Source organism: Prunus persica, chromosome G7 (assembly GCF_000346465.2).
Source record: "Prunus persica cultivar Lovell chromosome G7, Prunus_persica_NCBIv2, whole genome shotgun sequence".
Classification (NCBI taxonomy): Eukaryota; Viridiplantae; Streptophyta; class Magnoliopsida; order Rosales; family Rosaceae; genus Prunus; species Prunus persica.
The window spans coordinates 1,275,561-1,301,315 of record NC_034015.1 but is presented as its reverse complement, the minus strand read 5'-3'; the positions used below and the strand labels follow the sequence as shown (position 1 = coordinate 1,301,315).

At 37.5% G+C, this 25,755-nt stretch overlaps 3 protein-coding genes, 2 long non-coding RNA genes and 1 pseudogene across 6 annotated transcripts; 4 read left to right on the top strand and 2 right to left on the bottom strand.

Annotated features, from left to right (window-relative positions):
* On the bottom strand, window positions 2,882-8,399 carry LOC109950168. 2 transcript variants are annotated; one of them, XR_002272468.1, is made up of 4 exons: window positions 8,231-8,399; window positions 7,904-8,147; window positions 3,529-3,602; window positions 2,882-3,126 (listed from the first exon to the last, which is right to left on the bottom strand). It is a non-coding gene; the product is annotated as an uncharacterized LOC109950168 (long non-coding RNA). The 2 variants fall into 2 exon arrangements; XR_002272469.1 differs by lacking the exons at window positions 3,529-3,602; window positions 7,904-8,147; window positions 8,231-8,399 and adding an exon at window positions 4,208-4,968.
* Window positions 8,883-11,430, top strand: LOC109950286. The gene is made up of 2 exons (XM_020568808.1): window positions 8,883-8,917; window positions 10,470-11,430. The coding sequence occupies exon 2, from the start codon at window positions 10,475-10,477 to the stop codon at window positions 11,099-11,101; it is 627 nt and encodes a 208-aa protein (XP_020424397.1). The 5' UTR covers window positions 8,883-8,917; window positions 10,470-10,474; the 3' UTR covers window positions 11,102-11,430.
* Window positions 12,759-13,290, top strand: LOC109950180. Its single transcript, XR_002272477.1, has 3 exons — window positions 12,759-12,818; window positions 12,978-13,062; window positions 13,173-13,290. It is a non-coding gene; the product is annotated as an uncharacterized LOC109950180 (long non-coding RNA).
* On the top strand, window positions 14,734-17,386 carry LOC18769489 (annotated as a pseudogene).
* Window positions 22,006-23,379, top strand: LOC109950208 (DNA repair protein XRCC3 homolog). The gene is made up of 2 exons (XM_020568256.1): window positions 22,006-22,117; window positions 22,982-23,379. Exons 1-2 carry the CDS (start codon window positions 22,006-22,008, stop codon window positions 23,377-23,379), a joined length of 510 nt encoding a protein of 169 aa, XP_020423845.1.
* LOC109950207 lies at window positions 23,879-25,684 on the bottom strand. The gene has a single exon (XM_020568254.1). It carries the CDS (start codon window positions 25,682-25,684, stop codon window positions 23,879-23,881), a length of 1,806 nt encoding a protein of 601 aa, XP_020423843.1.

The window sequence follows — 25,755 nt, the reverse complement described above, 5'->3', positions numbered from 1 at the left end:
TATCATGCTTATTTGCTTGTTCTGAATATATGGTTCTATTTGTTTGGTTAGGCTGAGTTGATGAGTGCATGAAAAAATGGCCTGTAGGTGTTCGATGAATCACCTTAATGAGGCGCACTATGGTTTTCTTTGAGATACAAACCAATTGGGACAATTCTCATGGTATATACTTAAAGGTGAACTTCTAGGAGGACCCAATGAACCCATCTAAATGGAAGGAAGCACATGTGAGTTTTATTATAATTTGTTTACGAAGATGTCTTTACAGTGCATAATGGTTTTGTTAGATCGCCATTGACATTAGTTTAATTACCTTTTAACAATGCTTGAGAAATGTCCCTGTTTTTGCATGAAGACTTACACAGGTGCCATATTATGTCAGTTTATAGTGAATGGATACTTGGTTGTGTCATTTGATATTTGGAATTCTATTAGATTTATTTTCTTATTTTTCAACTTTTGTGTCATGCCTTGAGTTTCTTTCATTTCGACATCGCCATTTAACTTGTGCTGTGAACAAGTTAATACTACATTGGTTTGTGTCATTGTGAAATTGAGAAATAAAGTTCATGTTATTATTTTGCAAGAATTCTAAGGGCCATGATATGGCAAAAAAGTATGTGAACAAACAAAAGAAACATAGAAAGGGTCTGATGCTGCTACTTCACATGGCCAGGTTTTGTTGCTGCTTCGTCTTCCTCATTTACCTAAAAGAAAGGGTCTATATCTCTAGCATTTGCATCCAAATGTCCCTTGCCATGCCCTGCCCTGCCTTGCTCTGCCCTACCCTGCCCTGCAGTACTAGCTAGCACAACAGCCCCTGTTGTACGTGGTCCCCTGATTTGGTTTCTTTGAGCCATGTGATGCTTTCAGCTTCCTAGATCCAACTCCAATGACTATTTTTTATTAAGTCATAATTTACTGCCTATAATTAGGACCTGCGGTTTGAAGTTTTTAATTTGGAACAATTCATGTACTGTTAAAACATAAATGGTGCAAAGCCAATGCCAAGAATAGAAAAAATAAGCAATATGATCATACGGGGGTTAACGCCCATGTAGATATGCACTGATCAAGCTTGAGCAGTAAGGCTTTTCGTCTTGTGCTTGGTAGGTTTGCTTTTCCTCGTCCATTAGATGTTTTCCAATTTTGAGGTGATATGATACTCTTCCTCTTGGCATTATTCTCATGGCTGTGAAATTTCAGTTTGCAATGAATGACTATATCAATCTAAAAGATTATTTTTGTATAGAAATTGAATGAAAGTAAATTGTACTGCATACCTCTGTGGTGTCTATGTTCTGGAGTTAATGTTGTTGATCAATGATAGCCTCTTTCATAATTCTTTCATTGATTAATATTGTTGTTCTCTCATTGTTCCAGAGTTAACTTGATTGAGTTTTGATGCACTGCGTGAAATTTTGGATACCATATGTGTTATAAGTTACGAATGAAGCACAGACGAAAAACAATGAACTCTATTTTTATAAGAAACTTAGTCTGCTTTGAGTCTTTTCTTGATACGTAAGTAGGAGATTTTAAATTGGGCTTGTTTGTGCTTTTGCGCATCTGCATATATAGCAATAAAAGGAAAGTGATGGTTCCAATAGAGCATATCAAAGATCTACCTCATTAGTACCAATTTGTCTTTTGTATTACTCTGTATATACATATTTATATATGTACATATTGATATTGCTTTATTTTGTTTCTGTTGTAGAGGAAGATGATGGATGAATTTGGGAAGGTGAAGCAACAATTGGTAGAGTACGTGATCATGTCACGGCCTATATCCCACAAGTTTGGTCTCTAGCGATTTGAAACCCTAACTCTTAAGTCTTGAGATAATTGACATTTTTTTTTCATAACAGTTGGAGCAAGATTATTGTTGGCTTCTAGAAGATTGTTGTCATTGAGAACCTTCATCAATTTGGGGTGGGACAACATTCCATTCTGTTGCAAGAAGTGTACTATAGTTATAAGGAAAAAAAAACATGTAATTAAGGAACTATTTGTGTGTCAGACAGACCATGTAATTATTCAGTCTTGAATATGTTGTTTGTATATATTTGCAAGTGTATGCAATGGAAAAATACTTTTATTTATATTATTAATTGAAGAGAGCACATTATATACATTATGTGTATATATAGCTCATTCTTCTTGCCTTTGTAGGATGGCAATGGGTCAAATCGGGGGTGGGTATGCCATTCCCATCCCCATCCCCGTGAAGCTTTTTTCCCCCATCCCCACATTCATACCCGCAATATAGACTTGAAAAAAAAAAAGGATATACGAGGTCAATACAGTAGCAATACACAAGCAATAAAGGGCTATACAATGGCAATACACAAACTCCAAACCCCCCTATAAATTTATTCCAACAGACTTGAAAAAATATATATATATATATATATATATATGGGGGCAATACAATAGCAATACACAAGCAATAAAAGGCTATACAATGGCAATACAGTAGCAATACACAAGCAATAAAATGCTATACAATGGCAATACACAAACTTCATACTCCCCCTATAAATTTATTCCAAGACTTTAAAAAAAAGATATACGGGGGCAATACACAGGCAATAATAGGCTATACGATGGCAATACAGTAGCAATACACAAGCAATAAAAGGCTATACAATGGCAATACACAAACTTCATACTCCCTCTATAAATTTATTCCAACATACTTTTAAAAAAAGATATACGGGGCCAATACACAAGCAATAAATAGCTATACATGTGCAATACATATGCAATACATATCAGTCATGGCATTTGCCAATTAAATCATTGATTTGGTTACATTTGTATTTTTTTCTTCTTTGCAAGGGGAACGATAAAACCATGGAAACTAGAGATTACCAAATTTCCTTCTAACTTGACTTTCATAAATTGATGAACTAACAATGTTATCTCATTACATCTTAAGATATACATAAGAAAGTGGCAAAAAACAAAAAAATTTCATCTCCTCTTGGTCTAGAATTTTAACACAATTCATATGTATAAGAAAAATTCCAAGACATGTCCTCTTAGACCCGAATTTAAGCTGAAAGTTAGCAATTTCCTCCCCAAAAGAACGCCGCCAATTGAAACAAGACAATCTTCCATCTGTATAAAATGGATCAAAAATGCATATTAGAAGCAAATCATTCAATCACAATGGAAACAAAAATATAACATTCAATCACAACTAAAACCAATTTCAAAACAAAAACCAATACCGAAATTCATATAGATTGTTGGCTTTTCTAAATGACCCAATTCTTCATATGGCAAACTTTCACAAGACAGTACCATTGCAAAATTAAAGTTCATATTCATGCACACAATTTCATACTACTCAATTGCAATTCAAAAGTAATAAACATGGGTGAAGTGAATGTGTGTCTACAAATTAGGAAATCATCAATAGTGCATTTGGCATTGTTCAAACAGTTAAAGAAGCATAGTCTCAGAGAAGAAGAAGAGCAAGACAATGGAACTAGATAAATGCAAGAGTTATCAACAAACCTTCAAGTTTTCCAAGAACCCTTTTCACGGCACCAACACAACCTTGGCATGATACCAACCTTGAGGATTGTAGACTGCACCAAAACATTAGAGAAAATAAAGATCCAACATATGCCAACTTTACAGTATCAAAAGTATGTTAAAATATTGGCATTCTCATAAAACTTACAAACTCTCCAATCACATTCAAAAGAAGTAAACAATGAGAATCTTGCATTTGTTGCTGGTGCTACTGGTTTCAAAGGTTAGAACATACATTACTGTTATTTCAGAGAGCATCTATGAGTTTTTATATGTATTCTTACAGGTTGCTCAGAAAAGCCAGAAGTCCTAATTTGATATATCACCTAAGTGATTTCACAAACAAATCACAATCACAAAAGAGTGAATACACCACTTTCAAGGAGGTCTGCAAGTCCAAGCCTTAATCACAAAACAATGTATGCATGATTTCATAGACAAATCATAAGCACAAAACAGTGTATCCAAGTCCAAGAGCTTGACAACCACAGGAAATAGTTGGTAAATTTCATTCAATCACAGAAACAACAGACAAACCACAACAGAAACCCGTTAATGTCTCATTCAAAATAGTGAAAGTAATCACCCAATAATCTCAATCAATAACAGAAACCCAAAAAAAAAAAAAAAAGAAGGCAAAACCAATATTAGAACTCACCACAGTGAAGATCGAAGATGAGGTTTGTGGTGGAAATCGACGACGAAGGTGGAGAGTCACGATTATGGCTTCGTTTTGGAGGCCAACGATGGAGGTGGCGAGTCGCACCTTGGAAAATAAGCTTGCAATAACAAGCAATAGACGAACAATATACATGCAAATACACCGAATGTATATAGCGTCTTTTCTCAAAAAAGGATGTGACAGCCTTTCATTCGCATTGTCAAAATTAAGAGTTGATAGGTCCAACTGTCATTAAAAAAAAAAGCCAAATTAATGAAGGTTCTCAACAACAACAATCTTCCATAAGCCAAAAATCTAGGTCCAACTGCCATAAAAAAGAATTGTCAAATATCTCAAGAGGGAGATTATTTAAAAGAAAGAAAAATCCTAAAACACCTAACATCAGAAAAATACAAAGGCAAAAGAAAGCAAGAAAGAAAGGCTCCAAAAAATTAACACCACCAATCGAGAAACAAAAAAACTTCAAAGAAAACCAAAACCAATCAAGAAAAAAAACATAAAAGCTGATACAAAACGAAACAACACAAAATAATAAGATTTCTTCATATTGAATCATGTTTCAAAATGCTCACCAATATTGACAGCAAATGAGCTTCGTATAGTAAAAACATAAATCACTTGGTAGGTCCATGCATGCTATTAAATTCATCGAATAATGGGTCACTAAGATTGATTGGAGTTGATTCTTCATTGTTTGACGGGGATGTCCTGCATAAACACCAAGCATAATATTACAATAAAATAAACCACTTGCAATTTTAGATATTATTTATAAATATTTGTACAATCTTACGATGTGTTCGCCATTCTTGGGCATCGTCTTATATCATGACTAGTTTGTCCACACTGCTGATAATGTCGGATCCCTCGCTCCATTCTCGTTTCCTTTGCTCCCTTCACTCGTTTTGAGCTTCCTTTGTGTGTTACTCTCTTAGGGTCCTTCAAATATCGTGTTTGGGAGCTGGACCCTCCAACTTCGCTAGGACCAACCCCGTCATTCAATAACTTCAACATCACCCGCGTATCGTTTAGATTATTTGACAATAGCTCACAACCTTCTTCGGACATTAAGGCATGCTCAATTACATCTGAAGCAAGTCTGGACATTCTACTTCGCTTTATTAGGAGAGAATTGTTCTCACAATCTTTAATTTCATTGCCATTTGAATCTGACACAAGTCCAGATTTTGCAGTTTTCTTCCATCTATTCAAAATGTATTTATTGGGCAGATATTCAATTTGCTCCCTTTTTAACAATGCCAGCGCATGGCAACAAAGAATTCCAATAAATTCAAATCCTTTACAGCTACACGACCATTGATCGGAATATTTATCATATACAACTTCTGTCACTCTTATTTTCCCCCTTTTCCTTTCACTCACTTTATAGATAGCTTTGGAAGCATCATCCAATTTCAATTCCATAAAACACGGTAAACTTTGCATTAGCTCCTGTTCAAACTTTTGGAACATTGCCTTTGTGTATATTTCAGCCATTTGTTTATCCATTGTCAACAACAGAGCACATTGAGGCTTTTCGAATGCATCAATGTGATCAGCAAGTAACTCTTTTTGACGTTGATGAGAAAGTGCCCTTTGAAATTGTGTTATGAAATCCATTAATGAATTTCTCCTTGATATATATTGCTTGAAAAATGCATGAGAGCCTTCTGCTCTTTGACTGCTTGACATTCCAGTGGCAAAAATATGTTTTACATAGGCTGGAACCCATGATTTTCGCAAATCAAAAACTGAACTCAGCCATGGATGGTCAGTCAAACCAGATTTTGTAATGATTGCATGCCACTTTTCTTCAAATTCATCTATATTGTCAATCTCCCATATGGTTTCCTTAAACTCTTTCCAATATTCCTCATAAGCAATTCGTGGTAGTTTATCAGAGAACTTGGTTGTGATGTGCCATATGCAAAGTCGATGAAATGTAGTGGGGAATACTTCAAAAATTGCTCTAGCCATAGCTGCATCTTGATCTGTAATTATCATTTTTGGCTCACCACCTGGCATGGCTTTTTTAAACTCCTCAAACATCCAAATAAATGACTCAGTCGTTTCCTTACTTAAAAATGCACAAGCTAAAACAATTGTCTGACCATGGTTATTAACCCCCAACATTGGTGCAAATGGCAAGCCATATCAGTTCGTGTTGAATGTGGTATCGAGCACGACAACATCTCCATAAAACCCGTATGCTCGTCTAGAAGTTGCATCTGCCCAAAAACATCGAGTAAGCCTGCATTGGAATCTCCCTCAATCTTGAAATAAAATGATCTATTGTTTTTCTGTTCAGCTAAAAAATACTCAGTCACCAGTTCAACATCATGGTTCTTCATCAGGCTACTCTCATAATATTCAAAATTGTAAATGTCCTTTTTGGTAAAACCAATTTTCTCCATTCCTCCAGATTGCACCTCCAAAATACTCATCTTTTTATGAGTAGGTATATCAGCTGAACCAAGTTGTTTTGTGAGTAGCTTTGCAGGTTCTGAAATATGACGATGTGATCTCATAAAATGCACTCTTTTTGGGGGTGTCATTGTATGATTGTGTCCCTCTACAACGAGAGAGAAAGCATACTGCTTGCACCCAGAAACCTTCACAACAACAACCCTAGCCTTGCAACCACATCTACTTATCCCTCGGTATCTTTTTACCGCCCTAGGCTCTTCTTTTTTAAACACACCTTGTTTGCAACATACAAATTCTTTTCTTAGAATTTCTTTACTGTATTTTTCCCTCCCGCTGGAATGACGTCGAATACTAAAGCCAGCCAATAAAGCATATCTATTGTAGAAATCATAAACGAAATCAAGTGAATCGAACTTCATCCTAACTTTTGGTCTTTACTCATTTCTGACTTCAGGTATGTAAATCATTTCATCAGCGATTACACAATCATCATTCTCCTCTGAGTCCCCAACCATTTTACTCACACAGATTATTGATACCTTAGATAACATTTGAATCAAACATTTTAGAAATAGCTAAAACAAAACAAAATAATTATGAAAGCAATTTAAATCTTGTACCATCATCAATTGAAAACAAAGACATTTATAATGATTTTTTTAAAAAAAAAACTTACCAGCAAAAAATCCAAGAATTTGAATGCAACTCCCCTATGTTATGGAGCAAAATTGATCCTTTTGTTTTTTGCTTTTCGTTTAATGTCTCCTCAATGTTGATTCAATTAAACTTTTCCATAAGAGCATATATGGAAAATTAAGATGCAAACTTGTGTCAACCTGTAGCATATTATCAATTATTAAAAAGCCATAAAATAAATTGAGGCAGGACAAACCCAAGATATTTGTAGAGAACTTGTTTTTACTGTATGTATGCAAGACCCATAAAGATCACCATTAGATAAACGTGTTGTTATTTTCATTATTTATTAATTATTGATTCAACAAAGCTTAAAGCCAATATACTAAAGGCATCATAATAAAACCCAAAGTAGTAAGGGGTTAAACGCAAGAAAGAATATTTACGTATGAAAATAAAATAAAAACTGTGAAAATCAATTTTTCAAATAAAATATAAATACAAAAGAGAACAAAAAATAATAATGATTACAAGAAATTGAAAAACATTAAAAGCAAAATCAGTGAAACAAAGAAACAAAGAGAAGTGGTTTTACAGTGTTTGACTTACCATCGCAATTGGAATTGAAGAAGAGTACTACAAGTTCTTCAAAACTTGGGTATTACTTGTTCATAAACGGAGTGCAAAGTTAGGCGAGTGAGAGACTACTGGAGGCTCTTTCAACATATCATGTGTCTCTTTTTCTTCTTTTCTCTCTACTATGAAGATCTTGCAAATAATTTTTGTGACACAAAGACAGAATAAGAGAGCTCTTAGGTTATAGTTGTTGTAATGGGTAATGATGAACCATTTTCTGCAACATTAATGACAGGGGTTTAACAAAACAGAATATTTTTTGAATAAAAGGGTTTGCAATAGGGCTGAAAAATCACATACCAGTGAAAGAATTGAGTTGTGGGTTTCAACCCTTGTTCCTTCTTCTTCAGCAACGTCCTCCACATCTGAGTGTCTTCGTTTTTTTTCTTTTTGGAGCAGCAAATTTAGCTTCTGGAAGTTGGAAAGGGGCAGCTCTTGTTTGTCTCCAGAGGAAGTTTTAGACGTAGGACTTTGGACCTCTGTTTCAAAGAAAATAGGAGATATGAGAGAGAAGTTCCGGGTTGCTCATTTTGTGATGGGTAATTTTAACCCGATTGTAAAAAAACTTCCTACTTAAATCTGAACCGTTCATTTAAAATTGATGGTTGTTATCATTCCGCACATAACCTCCTCATAATAGCCTCTGCATTCTAGCAGCTCCCATAGCCCTAAATGCCACCATTTTTATAATTGTAACTGAAAATATCATCCTTTTAAAAAAAATTTGGAACTATAATCTATAAATATATATTTATTGTCCCCTTATTGCACACATATCACTTTTGCTGAAATTTTATTCTCTCTGTTTTGCTGAAGTTCTCTCTCGGCTCTCTCTCTTGGCTCCGCTCTGTTTCTCTTCACTCTCCCGTGGCTTTGCTCTGACTCTCTCATCTCTCGTCGCTCAGCTCTCAATCTCTGGTTGCTCAGCTCTCAATCTCTCGTCGCTCAGCTCCGACTCTCTCTTCTCTCTTCCTCTCCCAGCGACAGGTACTGTTCATCGGTATTTTCTTACAGTTTAAGGGTTTCTCTGAAGTTGGTTTAGGATTTATGCATTTCTCTGAAATTGGTTGAGGGATTTGTTCAAAATTGGTTGAAGGTTTAGGGGTTTCACTGAAATTAATTTAGGGGTTTTTTCGAAATTGGTTGAAGGTTTAGGGGTTTCTCTGAAATTGGTTTAGGGGTTTCATCGAAATTGATTTTGGGGTTTCTCTGAAATGATCTTAGTATGATGATTCCTTGTTTCAAACAATGAATGGGTTTGTTCTTTGTGGACTGATGCTTGCACTGCTGTTGTGTTGCTGGTGCTATTGCTGTCGTATTGTATTTTTTTGCTAGTGTATTGCTAATGTAGTGATGTTGTGTTGGCATTTTAGTGCTGTTGTATTTTTAGTTTTATTATGATTTTATTATAGTTTTTGTAGCAGTTATTGATTGGTATTTGGTGGCTTAGTATGAGTCTTTATGACCATTGCATTTAACCTTCTTACAAGTCTAATTGGTATCTATTTTGTTTGTTGAAGATGATATCTAAAGTGTAAGACAATTAACCTATGTATATCATTTTGAACTTGTAAACTCCCAACCATATCATACTTTTTGTTTGAGAATAATGCTTGTTAATTCGACATATTTTTTTATAACTCTGTTTACTAAGTTTAGGGCTTGCATATTGGATATGGATGAGTTTTCTTTAGAACCATATGTGGTGTAATATGAGTTCTTTAAAAGTTTGCTGTTTTGTGCTTGATCATTGTGTGCTTAAAAGAAAGCGGGAAATGAGTGAAGATGGGAACCTACCACCAGCAGGTGTGGTTTAGAGAAATGGGGACATTGATTTTGCTATAAGCTAACTGTTTAAGCTTTTGCTTTTCTTGTTTGTGTATGGATACTTAGAGAACTCTGTTTCTGAGGAGAACTTATAATTTTGTAATTGTACATGTCTTACAAACATTTTATACAGTTTTGATGGTTTATTTATGAATTTATCTTTGATATTTTGTTAAGAAAAAATTGAAGGGATGGTGCCAATTTCTTTCATTTTCTTACATTTGAAAGGAGGGCCATAGTAGAGTCAGTATTGTGGTTGCCACTAATTCATAGGATGTTCCATTACATTATACCTTGAAGTGAATCAATTGTTTCCTAATGTCTTGTTGTTTTTTAAAACTCTTTCTAGTCAGATAGATTGGTATCGTTAGTCTTGAATTGTTCTCAATTAGGCTTGTGCTACCGCACATTCCCATTCTAGTTGAACCTGTCTCATGATTAGATGGTGTGATTATATGGTGTGTTGAGATGTGTGTTTAGATATTATATTATGCAGGAGTGGTAGAGTACTGGGTGTCTTGAAACTTGGCTTTGAGCCATTAAATTAGGAGGTCAGTTGTAAATAGCTGGGGTTTTGTTTATGATATGTATTTTTTGTTTTTTTTTTCACTTCATATCCTAAATAGGCTGTTGATAAGTGGTGATTGTTTATTGCTTGTTATTGTCTAGATTGCAACCGACTGAAAGTTTGTTTATAATATTGGCATGCAAGGAAATATGGTTGGTCAAATGAAGTTGATGATTGCAGAGGAACAAAAGTTCCAAGGGAAAGCATTGTCGCTATCCCATACGAAGACCGCAATCACTACGATAAAGGAGAAATTCACTGAACAGCAGCTGCAAATGTTTGAACAGAGTTGTTTTGGTCATCTCCTACGGATTGAGGACCTCAAGTGGACTTCTCCAATTATCCACGGCTTGCTGCTCAGGAAAGCTGATCCCAAGACAGTTTCCCAACTGAACGGGATCAAATTCATTGTTGGCAATAAGGTCATCCAATTCACGGCGCAGCAATTTTGCATCGTGACAGGGCTAAGGTTTGGAAACCTTCCCTTTATTCCGATTCCCACTAATGAGAACTGCTCATTGAAACGGAAGTACTTTGCCAACGATAAAACTGTGAACCTGTTGGAATTAGAAAAGGCCTTTCTCAAATGCGATGATGTGGACGATGTATTGAAGCTCGGATTCGTATACTTTGCTGTGTTTGTGCTGTTGGGCAATGAAAAACATGTCCACATTGACATGCGATATTTGAAGTTGGCGGAAGACCTTGAAGACTTTGGGAAGTATCCATGGGGTGCTGTGTGTTATGTGATATTTGAAGTTGGCGGAAGACCTTGAAGACTTTGGGAAGTATCCATGGGGTGCTGTGTGTTATGCGAAGACAAATGCGTCACTGCTAAGGGCACTTTGTGCAGATTACCAGCGAGTGAAAGTGCCCACAAAAACTGCAAAAAAAAAAAATCTGGAAAGAAACCAACAACAACGGCAACTGGTAGACCAAGAGAGTACCACCTCAAAGGTTTTGCCTATGCACTTCAGGTGAGCAAATGTCCATTGATGTTGAAGTTAAATTGCATTTGTTTACAATGACTGACCTTTTATTCCTCAAACCAGATTTGGGCGTATAAGGTATTTCCAGCGTTGGCTGCACTACATTTGGTGGTGCACGAAGATAATGCGTACATCCCTCATTTACTACATTGGAGGAGCAATAGTTCGCCGCGTTTTTATGAGCTAATGAGCCAAGAATTCGAGAACTGTGAGGTTAGTTCAGTTTTTAATGATAATGTTAGGGATATGAAAATATAATATAATTAGTTTACTGATATGTATATTGTATGTGTAAATTGCAGGTTGATGTGCAGCTTCTCCGGCCATCTGTAATGGACAAGCAGCAGCCGTATTGGACTTGGGGTGACAGTGCTGACGCCACTGAAGAACTTGTTGACTTGTTGGGCGATGACGCTGAACAAAAAACCGGCACTTCAGCCTCTGTAGAAGAAAAAGATGAGGACATTGACGAAACTGCTAGCCTTCCGTCGTCTTCTAAGGCAAGCATTAATTTTGTTTCCAAGATATACGTCATAATACAATAGGAAAAAAGCTGTTGTATTGTTGCAATATAATTTCGAAATATTGTAACACTTGCGTTATAATTGAATGCAGGGTACAGTCGCGTCCACTGAGTTACGTACTTTGAAGCGTGACTTTCAAAGGACAAAGGATGAATTGGCCAAAGTTGCCATATCAAATCGAGCGCTTCGCAACAGAGTGCATCAGTTGGAAGACATGGTACGGAAGAAGTCATTGAAAGTTGAAAGAGAGTTCGAAAAAAATAAAAAGTGTGTGGAGGATTTCCGCAACACCCTGGCTTCAATGGAGAATTCTTTTAAGGTGGAGATAGAGCAACTGAAAATACGAAATCGTGGGGTGAATGAAGGTGGGGAAGGACATGAGGACCTCGGTAGTCCTCATATGAATGAAAGAGCAACCGATGACTTCTCGCCTCCACATGAGTATGTTAGTCCGCCTACAGAACGCGCAGTAATGGAAACACAAGTCCCCGCTGATGGAGCCGAACCTTCCGCAGCCATGGTAGTCGAAGAGGCAGCAATGACTGCTTCAGTTGCTGACTTAGAAATGCATGAAGCAGCTGAGCAGGCACAATCCGAGAAGCTGCCTACCCCGGAAGATGTGGGTGGGTGTGACGAAATCTGCCAAAGAGTGTTGTTTTTGTTGCAAGATTGGAAAAAGACTCAGAGTATGCCATCGGGAGGTCCAATGAATCCTCCAAGTCTACCCACAGTTAGTATGGCTGGTGATGAAGAAGGGAGTTCGAGTGTTGAAAAAAAGGAAGTGGAAGGTAAAGGGTGCAGACAGAAGCGCCCGGCGCAGACATTGTTGAGCCCATTTACTGATCCTTTGAGGAAGAAGAGGATGATGAGTGTGTCTGCCGCGATTGCAACCTCGCCATGTTTTGATCCAACAAAACCGTGCCCATTGAAGATGTGAAGGCAGTAATAGAGTTTTGCACTGCCTGGAAAAACGATATCAGGTTAGGATTCTTTACCTTTGAAATCCAATCTTCATCCTATTCTAGTATGTAGTCATAGACTAATGACAAAATGTAGAGTTTGCTTTAATATACTTATGTATTTTTGTCAGAATTATGAGATGAGTACAAAAGTAATCGTTGCAAGTTTGCCTTTTGTAGTGCGGAGGTGCAGCTGGAATCATTTTCAGTGGGCGCAGATTTTTTCTACAAACTTATCGATGACACGGAATGGGTTAGCTCAAGGGTAAGAATACACGAAGCTCTACTTTATTACAATAATTCAATTATTTTCCCACCTTTTTTAATTGTAAAGTTGTATGAAATTATGCTCATAGTATATATGTCAACTTTCAGCACCTGGACATGGCAACCTTTCTTATCCGAAAAAGGCAACTCTCTCATCCGTTGGTATTTGGAACTGACTGGACAACGGCAGATTATTGCTTGCAGGTAAACATGTTACTATGTTACATTCACTGGTTCATTTGCTTTCGGTTGTGATTTTCTAATATGCCTCCAATTCAATTTATGCAGCAATTTCTAGAGCCGTTGAAACCGACTGCGAAGAAACGTGGAGCGAAGAAGGCAGCTGCTTCAAAGACCGTTGACCTTCCACCTAACAAGCTCAAGAATATACATCACTATGTGCGCGGTACGTGGCAGCACGGGTATGGCCAAGCTTGGACAAAAGTCCGGAAGGTCTATTTTCTATATAATCTTCGAGGGTCCCACTGGGTTGCAATCGAAATTGATTTCGTCAGACATACTGCAACTGTGTATGACTCCTATGTTGCGTATACCAAATCTTCGAGGCTGGTCACACTGCTGCACCCTATTAGCGATACGCTAGCACGAGTGCTGTACGAGATGCACTTTTATGAAGATTCTGAGGTTGAAGAGGTTAAGCAAAAGGGGCTGCAGATGTCGAGGTTTACGCCCTTCTCAGTTTGCAGCATTGCAGGTCTTCCACAAGAACGAGATGGGTAAGCTTTGTCAATTTAGTGTAGTTTATCCAAATTTTACATAACTGCAGTTCTAATTTCCCAACTTATTGGCCTGACAGTACGTTTTGCGGAATCATGACCGTCAAATTCATCGAGCATCTTAGTGCTGGGATTTCGGTGGATAAAGTTGACCCTTTGAAGATCAAATATTACCGACTGAAGCTTGCAATTGAGGGTTTAAGGGGGGAGGCATATTTATGAGGTAAATGTCTTAATGTCCGTGAATTCACCTCACTATGGACTTATGACTTGGGAATTCACTTTGCTCATAACTTATGTCAGGAACTCCTTCATATGAACATGCAGACGTAGATGCTTTGGTGGGGGTACTTCATATGGTCATCATGCCTTTTTGCTAGAGCTAGTTGGTTTAGATATTATGGTGAGGTGTAATATTGTACAGTCTAGAAGCAGTGGCTAATTGCCTGACATGGCACACACACTGTTTCGATTTTGAAGGTTAACTATTTTGTACACCTCCATATATGAATATAGTTGCTCTTTATGGATGCTTTTGTAGCCATTGTTCACATTTTTTGTCTGTGGTTTTGGGAATCTGTTACTGGACTTACTAAAGCATACAACTCTGTTAACATTTCTCCATTTAGTTTTGACTTAGTTCGTTGTAAATAATTGATGCTCTTACTTTCATTAGTTTGATATGATTTCTTCTAATATGTGATAAATTTTTCTTCCCTTCATAATTGGACATAGGATAGGCAAGATAGGCATCTTAGTGCTGGAATGGACTGTTATATTTCTGTAAACTACTTAATACTGATCTGCCTACGCTGAACTGCCCATTTTCCTTGCACAGAGATTCATATTTTTTCAAATTTGTTAGAAATTTATCATTTTGTAAAAACTCTGGTTTGTTAGAGTGAATGATAATATGAGCATGATAGCTGTGGATGAGTTTTTCTACTGTTGATGAAAGCCAGTCCCTCCCTTCCTTTGTCCTTCTTGATCTTACAAGGGAAAGCAAGCTGATGGGGGTTACAAGATTTGATACCTATCTTAAACATTGTGAAGCTGATATGAGAAACATTGCTAACAGATTCTTGGTCCTGTCTATTTCAGTGAGTGGCAGAAATTCTTATGATTACTCTTAATTAGTTTTAGGCGATGGGGGTTACAAGATTTGATACCTATCTTAAACATTGTTTTATGCTTGTTTTGGGTAAATGATTCTTCAGTACCTGTCTATCGTTGAGCAACATTCCTATCAGTCAAACATATTGTCCAGATGTCAAACGTGAGCTGTTGATGCTTTCTTTACCTGCAATTTTGGGTCAGGCCATTGATCCCTTAGCACAGCTAATGGAGACTGCTTACATTGGTAGATTGGGTATGTTTTCACTCCTTTAAATGAGTTGAACGACTAATATTTGTATAATGCATTGAACTTTGGAGCTTTTATTCAATGTTTTTGGCTTTTTTGTTTTTCCATAGGTTCTGTGGAGTTGGCTGCAGCTGGTATTTCAATGAACATCTTCAATTATATATCAAAGCTATTTAATATCCCTCTCTTCAGTGTTGCTACATCTTTTGTTGCTGAAGATCTTGCAAAGAGTGAAAGTATAGCTTCTACTTCAGGTGAAGTTTAACTTTTTTTAATTACTTGCTCATCTCTGTTGGACATCAATTTTGGTTAGGGTTCATGTCTAAATTAGAGCATAGGTGACTTAAAATTTCTCCATTCGTAATCTAAATTCGGCTAATCATTGTACAGAAAATGGTTGGCTAGGAGACATTACTAATGGTAAACCCGAACGTACTGATGGAGTAACTGAGAGAAAGCAGGTATCTTCAGTGTCCACAGCTTTACTATTATCAGTGGGGATTGGGATTTTTGAGGCCGTAGCCTTGTCTTTGGGATCTGGATTGTTTCTGAATATGATGGCCATATCAATGGTAGGTTCCCTGATCTAAAATTACAGCTCATACTGATTTGTTATCTGCCTGTTGTTATCTTTGTTTACATAAACATACAAACATATGTTTTCTGCGTGTACTGTGTACATACATGTTTACATATTTATGTGAATAATTACTATATAATTTTGTAGGTCTACTGTATGTGTGGTTACTTAACAGGCGATAGTATAACTTTCGTGTAATTTTATTAATTTGTGTGGGTCTGGGTGGGGGGAGCCATATGTTTTGTGTTTTTTCTTCTCTCAAGCTCTTGGCTTTGAATTTTAAGCAAGATTTTTCTTTTTTCTTGAATATCACAGGACTCACCTATGCGCATTCCTGCAGAACGGTTTCTTTCACTAAGACCATTTTCTTACAACCACACATGTACACACCTCTATGTGTGTGTGTGTGTGTGTGTTACTGGTCTGTTATTCTCGCATAATGTTTTTATAACTTTGTCCCCAACTACTTGGTTTCTATTTGTCTTTAGTTAAGCTTGAGTGGTCCATCTGGTTAATTGATGTATTTTGCTTTGTGCAGGTATTGGTAATCTCCTAGCTGCATTTTTATTACCCATCCTTATGTATTATTTTGGTTTGGGTGTAACTGGTGCAGCCCTTTCCACTGTTATATCTCAGTATGTGATTTTCAAAACAGTTTCTGTTAATATTCCTTTTTTGCTTTACTTCGCAAATGAACATATTTTGGAATTTCTGTTTTCAGATACACTGTCACCTTTTTAATGATCTGGTTTTTAAATAAGAGAGCTATACTATTGCCTCCAAAGGTGGGATCATTGCAATTTGGTGGATACATAAAATCTGCTCAGTTCCTTTTCTTCTTTTTTTAAACTTTTACCCTCTCATATATCTGAAAATATAAGACCTTTTTTTCAAGTGTTCTGCTTCAATTATTTGCTTGACTATCAACACTATCATAATATTTAACTTTTTTCGTTTTCTGATTGAGCAGTGCATGTATCTGGACAGTGTGTGTCTTAATGTTTCATTTTGTCTTTGTGATGCTAGTTAAACCTCGAGATAATTCTCTCTTGTCTTCCTTTTCAAAGTTCTTTCCCTAATTGCTTATGTTTTCAACTCTGGGATGATACAGGTGGTTTTCTTCTTGGAACAATTCTTGCTGTTCTTACTACCTTGACATTGGGAACATCAATGGCTGCTCGTCAAGGTCTAGTAGCTATGGCTGCTCATCAGATATGTATACAACTTTGGTTGGCTGTATCCCTTCTAACTAATGCAATGGCTGCATCTGGTCAGGTATGCTCTCTCTCATTTTTTTCATCGCAGTTCGTATGTACTCATTTCCATTTGGTGATCCAGATCAATCAGTGGGTGAAGTCTAACTTTCAGTTTTACTTCACCCCGAGTGTGGAATTCTTTTCCTATTTTGACTGGACAAATTTCACAGATTTTTGTCTGCAAATTGGGGTTTTGTGATGAAGTGTGTGTCTTTGCATTTGACATCAAATTTACACAGCTAAAATGTGTTTGTTTGTAGGCCCTGATTGCTACTTATTTATGTAAAGGTGAATACAAAATTGTGAAAGAAGTTGCTAACTCCGTGTTAAAGGTATAGCTTTTTTTTATCATCTATAATTACATGGATGCTCCCAGATCTGCCTGATCTTTGGTGTAGTTTCATTATGTTGCATATCAGAAAAAGAACCAACTGAATTCATCGCACCATCCAAAAATTAAATTTAAGTCATGCCACTTTCTTGCAGGGTCTAAAAGAAATGGTTGAGTGTTTGTCTGGAACTTTGACTAAGTCAACTGATGCTATTGGGCAAGACGATATTAAAGGTCCAGGAATGAAACCAACAAACCTCCTGAGGTTTGAATAAGAACTCTGTTATCTAGTATTTACATCATTCTTGAACATTGTAATGGAGCCCATCTGCTTGTATGCATATGTGATGATTTCTGCTGAGGTTCCTATTGATAGCATGCCTCTTTTTTCTTTTTTACTTTTCGCTGGTCATATGTGCATGGCCGGTAGATGCATTTGGCACTATGAACTAACTCGGTGGCAGTTACAAATTACCATAGGTCTTAATTCTGGAACTGCCCTTCATCAATGGCTTCATCTGTACTTAACCTAGTTGTTTTTGCATGCTGGTGTCAACCAAGTGTTGATTGCAATATTCTAAACAAGATGACTATATACTGTTATTTGATGTAGGTATACGTATGAGATGGCTTCGCTTTAATTGGTTTAGTTGTTCCAAGTTTTATGTACACAATCTCACAGTAACTGCCGAGTTGTTTTTCACTTCTCGTATTTCTCCGTGGTATTTATTCGCTCATATTCTGCTTATGGAGATGAAGTAAAAATTACTGTGGAGCTTATAGCATGTTTGGTTTATTTTGTGGGCATGACTTATGTTCTTGATAACCCTTTTTCTTCAAAATCTCTAGTTTCTGTCATCTGAAGTCTTTTCAGTCATTCAGGTCAAAAAATCTCCAACCCACTTTGGAATGGCAGAACAAGTGTTAGAAGGCCATAAAGAAATAGCCACAAGTTCTGATACATGTACATAAAAAGTGCGAAGTTCAAACCTACAGACGACAAGGGAAGAAGGAAGCTCTGTCCCATAGAGGTGATCCGTGGAGTAAACATGTTTATGCCACCATTCCAAATTGACTGGCCCCTCGAATTGCACAATGGCAATATGCTCTCCTCCTGCGACTCTAAAGTAGGCAAAACACTGGTGTTGGAAGGACATGTAACAGGGTTATTGTGCATTCCATTGTACATGCTAGAATGGATTTTATTTTCTGTTGTATTTGGCCCTTCTCTTTTGAAGTATGCCAAAAATCATCCTGGTTTCGTAATATGTGGTTTGTGGCCAATTCATTTACCGTGGATGTTACATTTTTGTACCCAATATTTGATAGCTGCCTTCGTTTGAAGGACAATTAATTGAGGGAGAGAATTACTTTCCTTTTGAATATGATTCCATGTGCAACTCCAGCTATCATTTGAAAGGTCCACATCAATTCATGGTAATATAAGGATGGATAACAATTGTCGTGTCCGTCATAGTTGAATTCAGGATTACTTTAAACGAAGTGGAGACTTATTAGACCACATGCCATTGACATACGATATAACAGCAATATTAGGTCAATATAAGTGCACTATAGAGGCAATATTAGAGCAATATCAGGGCAATACGATAGCAATAGTATTCCACTATAGATACAATAGCAATATGCATACACTATCTACACACAATATAGGCAATATGAAGGCAATATACATGCAATAGAACTACAATATTAAGTCAATCTACATACAATACATACACATTACAGACAACATTTCACCCATGCAAAAGAAATCGCCACCGAACCTTAACAATACTATCCCGCGAAGGGAAAATGAAGGCAACAAAAGATCCATGTACTCAGTTGAGATGAACTGAAGCAGCACTCACCGTTACTACAGGTCCATCAAAAGATCCATGTCTTTGTCCTTTCTCCTCGCTGCATGCACGAGGCTATGATGAGCCATTCCCTCAGCACCCATATTCAGCACCTGCCAGACACCAGCTATATCAATTTCACTCTAATTGTAGTCTGGTGAGATGACCGAAGCATAATCTAGGAACATTTCGAAGCCGTTGTTGAAACATTCAACCATTTCATGGTTATATTCTTCAGATTGTGTGAATTTTTCAACGGCATTTTTCTTTCTCTCTTCCAATTTCAACTTCAACGACTCTAACTCTTTGCTCCGACTTTTTGCTTTTAGAGTTTGCTTCACCTCTCCTGAGTATGCTTTGTTCAACTTGTTCGCCAAGTTTCCCATAACTTGGCCATGAATATCGCACTTACTCTCCCACCAATCCGTTGCCTTTGACATATATTGGAGTTGGTGCTTGACGGTAGAGATTTGGTCAAGCGGATCATTGATCTCAGCCTCACTTCCAGATGAAGTGGGATCATGATTGGGAGTCCGAGGTGGAGATGGGAATGGCACATGCCACGGCTGGTCCCCCGGGTAACTGACATGCTCATTTGGAGGGCGTACATCCGACATCTTTAAGTATTGCTGGGGACAATTCACAGCTGTTGCTTGTAACAAAACAAATAAAGCTACATTCAGTCTCCAGTTGTAAACGACAACATGGTTAGCTTTAGTGGAGAATATTTGTGCTGCACTAAGACTAATTACCTTTCCCATTAAGAAGGTGCCTCTGTTGCAGTTCTATATAGGAAGGTTCAGTTATATGTACGAACTACTATGAAGTATATTGCGTGTTTAGTTGGTGCATTCAATTGATGGGATTGCAAACTACACCATTAACTCCTTGGCTGCAATTGACAGCAGTACAACATTACATTAACAACAAAAAAATTGGCTTCCAAACGACAAAAAAGCAAACCTTAATGGGACATTGTAAATTGTGGATTTCAACCCAAAATAGGACTATGTCAGTAAGCATTTATTGCGAATTTCACAAAAGAAAATTGGAAATTACCGAAATTGGAAAAATGGAAAATTGGACAATTGGACAATTGGAAAAGTGAAAACTTGGAAAATGGGAAATAAGGAAACTTGGAAAATTGGAAATAGAACAAAAGGAAAATTGGAAAATCGGAAAATCGGAAAAACGAAAAAATGGAAACTTGGAAAATTGGACATAGGAAAAAAGGAAAAATTGGAAAGAGGAAACTAGGAAATAGGATAAAATGACAGTTGGAAAATTGGAGAAAATTGGAAAATAGGAAAATAGGAAAAAGGAAAAAAGGACACTTGGAAAATTGTAAATTTGGGTAATTGGAAAATAAAGCAACTTGGAAAATTGGAAAATTGGAAATTGGACAAAAGGAAACTTGGAAAATAGGAAAATAGGAAAAAGGAAGAAATGAAAACTCTGAAAAGAAGAAAATTGGAAAATTCTAAATAGGAAATAGGAAAAAAGGACACTAGAAAAATAGGCAAATTCGCAAATTGGATAATTGAAAATTTGGAATATTGGATAACTAGATAATTGCAAACTAGGAAATAAGGCAACTTGGAAAATAGCAAAATTGGAAATAGAACAAAAGGAAAGTTAGCAAATTGAAAAATTGGAAAATTGGAAAAAGGAAAAAGAAAGAAACTTAGAAAATAGTCCAATTGGAAAAAAGAAAATTGGATAATTGGACAAAAACTGAATTTGAAAAATGGAAATAGGAAACAGGGACACATGGAAAATAAGAAAATTGGAACCGAATTGAAATTGTGGAAATGGGAAATAAGACAATTACCATATTGGACAATTTTATTTACTTTCTGAATTAGGCAAAGTAGGCAACTTTTTTTAATTACATAATGGGAAAATGGGAACATTGAAAAATTAGAAAACTGGAAATATAACAAAAGGAAACTTGGGAAATTGCACAATAGGAAAATAGGGAATAGGCAAAAATAGGCAAAAATAAAGAGAAATTGGAAAATTGGAAAATTGGATGACACATGGAAAATAGGAAAATATGAATAATGGAAAAATGGAAACGAATTGAGATTGCTGAAATGAGAAATAAGACAATAACCATATTGGTCAATTTGAATGAGTTGGTCAATTAGGCAAATAGGCAAGTCCTTATTTGAATTAAATAATGGGAAAATGACCAAGTTCGGAACGTCCAACATACAACTATATTACAAAAAGGCATACAGTGAACTGGCTAATAACTCCCGCCCAATACTATCCCGCCTAAGACTCCCGCCCAATACTATCCCGCCTAAGACTCCCGCCAATCCCTCCCGCCAATTACTCCCCCTAATCCTCCCGCCAATAACTCTCTGAGTTACTCCAGGTCATTAAAGCCTGCCTATATTAATCAACCCAGCTGTTTGAAATGAAAATTTCCATCACATTAACTCCTTGCAGCCATTACCTTCCCCACTGATTTCACTCACATCGCATTTAGTCCCCTTTTTTTCCAATTAAGTTGTACACCAGGCTGCAATAAATATCGAAGACCATGGACCATAACCTCACACCAAACCCAACGCTTTCAATTACTGAAGGAGGGGAGACTGAAACACAAGCCAAGTCACCTAATTCACTCCCTGCAGACTTGGTCCATGGCATGTAGCAATGTCGAGGCAATACGATGTTTTGGAAAAATCTTCATGCAGACATAGTTTGAAAAATTGTGGAGGGCCAAGGTAGATGGGGTGTCATAAAAAACCGCACAATTCGCTCTCGTTATCATGCTCGCATGCATCTCCTACATATAAAGGCAATGAAAGCAAAAATTGAAATTGCCCCTGCCACTGCAATTATGGTATTCAAGGAATCAGAAGCAATGGCCAAGTTGAAGAAAGAAGAAGTGGAAAGCGGATTTGAACTTTTTCGTAAGTTTGCAAAAATAGTGGATCCGGCAGGATCCTGGGCCAACATCACTGTGGCCGGGGTCATGAATTTCATGGGTCGCGGTCACCGCACTTGAAAACTATGCAACTTCGAATTTGTCAACACCAGGGAAATGAAACTATGAGGCGGCCTATTTTTGTATTATGTAATGATGGGGTGGCCTGTTGTTGTATTATGTAAGTTTGGAATTAGGATTTTATGGAATGATGAAGCCTCTTTTTGTATTTGTGCGTATACAGTTTATCGGTGTCTAGTTCAGTGGCGATATAGCAGCAATAACTATACAATAAACATGCGTATAATGGCAATATTATGTCAATAAGAGTACAATAGAGTGATGATAGAGTTACAATATGATCCCATTACAGTACGTACTGCATCAGAATGTTTTTTAAATTAATTGGTCCAAAAAAATACTAATAAATAAACAAAAAAGTAATTACAACTTGGAAAAAGGATGAATTATACATCCCTTAAAAGACATATGGCCTACAGTACAGACCTTCAAAATGAACTCTATATATATATATATAATGCATGCCTTGTAGCACCATCACATCCCCCCTTAAATTACACAAATATGACACCCCAAAACCTCATGCTCCTTCCTCTTTCAACCCCTAAATTATCCATTCGATGCCCAATACTAGATCACTACTTGGGGGGTGGGATACCCTGCAACTCCATAACAGAATTAGTAGGGGAGAGTGGTTCCGGGAAGACACAGCTTTTTCGCCAACTCACGGTACGAGCTCAGCTCCCACCCTCACATGGCGGACTAAGGGGCTCCTCCGTCTACATATTCACAGAATTCAGCTTCCCATTTCGTCGATTGCAATAACTAGGCAACCTTTATCATGCATCATACCCCAACTTAATAAGGTTGGAGCCATTGGAAGACATATATGTTCATGGTGCTCATGATGCTCAACAACTCATCCATGTCCTTGGAGACATAGAAGCATTTATTGCCATTGATCACACCCGCCTACCTATGAAACTCATTGTCATTGATTCCATTGCTGCATTGTTCCGATCACAGTATCAGACAACACCGGCAGATTTGAAACGGCGGTCTGAAATGTTCTTCAACATATCTGGAACATTGAAGGGTTTAGCAAATAACTTTGGGTTGGCAGTGGTTGTGACCAACCAAGTGGTGGATTTTATTGGGCCACATGATGGAGTGAATGGGGTGAGGTTGGGAAACTTGGAGTCCCTGGAACATCAGGCAGACGGGTGAGTCCAGCTTTGGGACTGGCTTGGGCATATTGCATAAATTCAAGGGTGTTCTTGGCAAGACATGAGCAATCTATTGAGGTTGACATTCGTAATGCTCCTTCAACAAGTATATGTAGTCAAACACACAGGACATTTCACCTTGTATTTGCCCCACATCTGGCCTATGCATCGGCCGAATTTGTAATCAGAAAAGAAGGTATAGTCGGAGTATCACAGTAACTGTGTAATAAAGGAATTCTAAGAACTTTAATGTTTTGGATCCATTTGGAATTACATTCCAGTCCCTTTAATTTCGCACTCAAATTATAATAGCAATCTGGAAGCAATACCAGTACAATAAACGTACAATATAATAGCAATCTGTCAGCAATACAACATGCTGTAGCAATGCAACCGAAATTATGCAAATTTAAAAGAATTCCCATTCAACATAACACGAAACCCACCACGAATAAAAGTAGAGTTTACATGACCTACCAAAGCAACACAAATCATATTGTCTAAGATACATTGCGCAATGGAATATTGTTTTTACAGGTGCTTTTATTGTGGCCTGCGGAACCGCACCTTGAGCACTTTCTTCTAATGGTGCCCTCTCCTTGCGAGGGAATTCTTATCTTCTTTCGTCTGCCTGGCATGACCCTTGCCATGGGAGGCAGCACAACTCGACTTCGAACATCTTCAGGAATATCCCACATTCCGTGAGGTTGTACCGGGTAGATGCTATCCGAATAAGCATCCATCCAGGTTTTCTGAGTGTAATACCGAGAAGCCTTTGAGTATACATTTACTTTCAAGAAGCGGCAAACTGCAACTACATGCTTGCAAGGTAGCTGCTCAAGCAGAAACTTTCTACAACTACAACTGTTGTTCGTCAAATCTACGAAGCCGTCCTTATCACCGTCCAAAACATTAAACTGTGCATTATTTAATTTAACCACATTCATCCTTGCAGCATCCTCCAACCTGTTCCTCAACTTCTTCTCTCCGAAATTGGGGCACAATGTTGTTGTGCAATTCAAAGCCAACTCACGACGTTCGGTGAACCATTTCACAAGGAGATTAACAATTTCCCCTATCAAATGAACCACTGGCAGCATCCTTGCAAACCTAAGGACTGAGTTGATTGATTCCGCAATATTTGTTGTCATTACATTGTAGCGGCGTCCATCCATGTGAGCTCTAGACCACTTATGTAACCCTGCCTCTTCAAGATATTGAGCAACATGTTCCTTTCGCTTGATGTTGCGAAAATGACAATCAAATTCAGCAATGGAATAAGATTTCGCAGCCTGCTCAAAGTGCATAAGTATGTGATCACGCTTTTTCAACTTGCAAGTGCGTTTCATGTTCCCCTTCATATGATAAAAGCATATGCCATGTTGTGCAGTTGGAAAAATTTTGTTCCACACATTCTCTATGCTAACATTGCGATCAGAAATAATAACAAGATTGGGACACTCACCAATGGCTTCATGAAGTTTAGTGAAAAACCAATGCCATAATGCATCCGTCTCCAAATCCCCGATCCCAAAAGCAAGAGGATATATATTTCGATTACCATCGAATGCATTTGCTACAAACACACCCTTGTACTTGGATTTTAAATGAGTGGCATCCACGACTATCACTGGGCGCATGGAAGAACGGAACCCTCTAATACATGCGCCAACTGCCATAAATAAATACACAAAGTGATTGTTCTCATCAGTTTGGATGTGTGTTTTTGTGCCGGGATTCATACGCTCCAATTCATAGCAATAAGCTGGAAGGATATAATATGCCTCCTCCGCTGATCCTCTAATGGACAATAGAGCTAACTCCCTTGCTTTCCAAGCTTTCGAATAATGGATGGTGCAACCAAAGCTGTGTTTCACATCTCTCATAATGTCACTTGGTGTGTATATTGTTCGAGAATCCTTCAACTTCCTTTTAAGTGAAGTGGCTACAAGTGCTACGGTTGCTTGACGATGCTTGTCACTTACGAACCTCAAATCACATTCATGGACAGTTGTACACCTCACAATCATGAAGCTGTATTCTCCAATTCTCGATGCTTGGACCCGCCATGGGCATGGACGTTGACAACAAACCACAAGCAACCTCTTAGTGCAAGAGAATTGCACCTTAAATTCAAAGTGGCCTCTTAATGCCATGAACCGTAACTCCGTCAACAATGCTTTCTTACTAGAGAAAATTTGCCCAACTGAAATTTTTGGATTCCAATCACTTCGTGAAAACCCGCTGTCCAAATATGCTTCTTCATCATTTACACCGGCTTCATTGTACCGGTTTTGTTCACCCATTTGACTCTAATAATGTTGACGAGTGGTTCAGATTCTCCTCCTAAACGCATTATGGCACTGGGTAGCTGTAT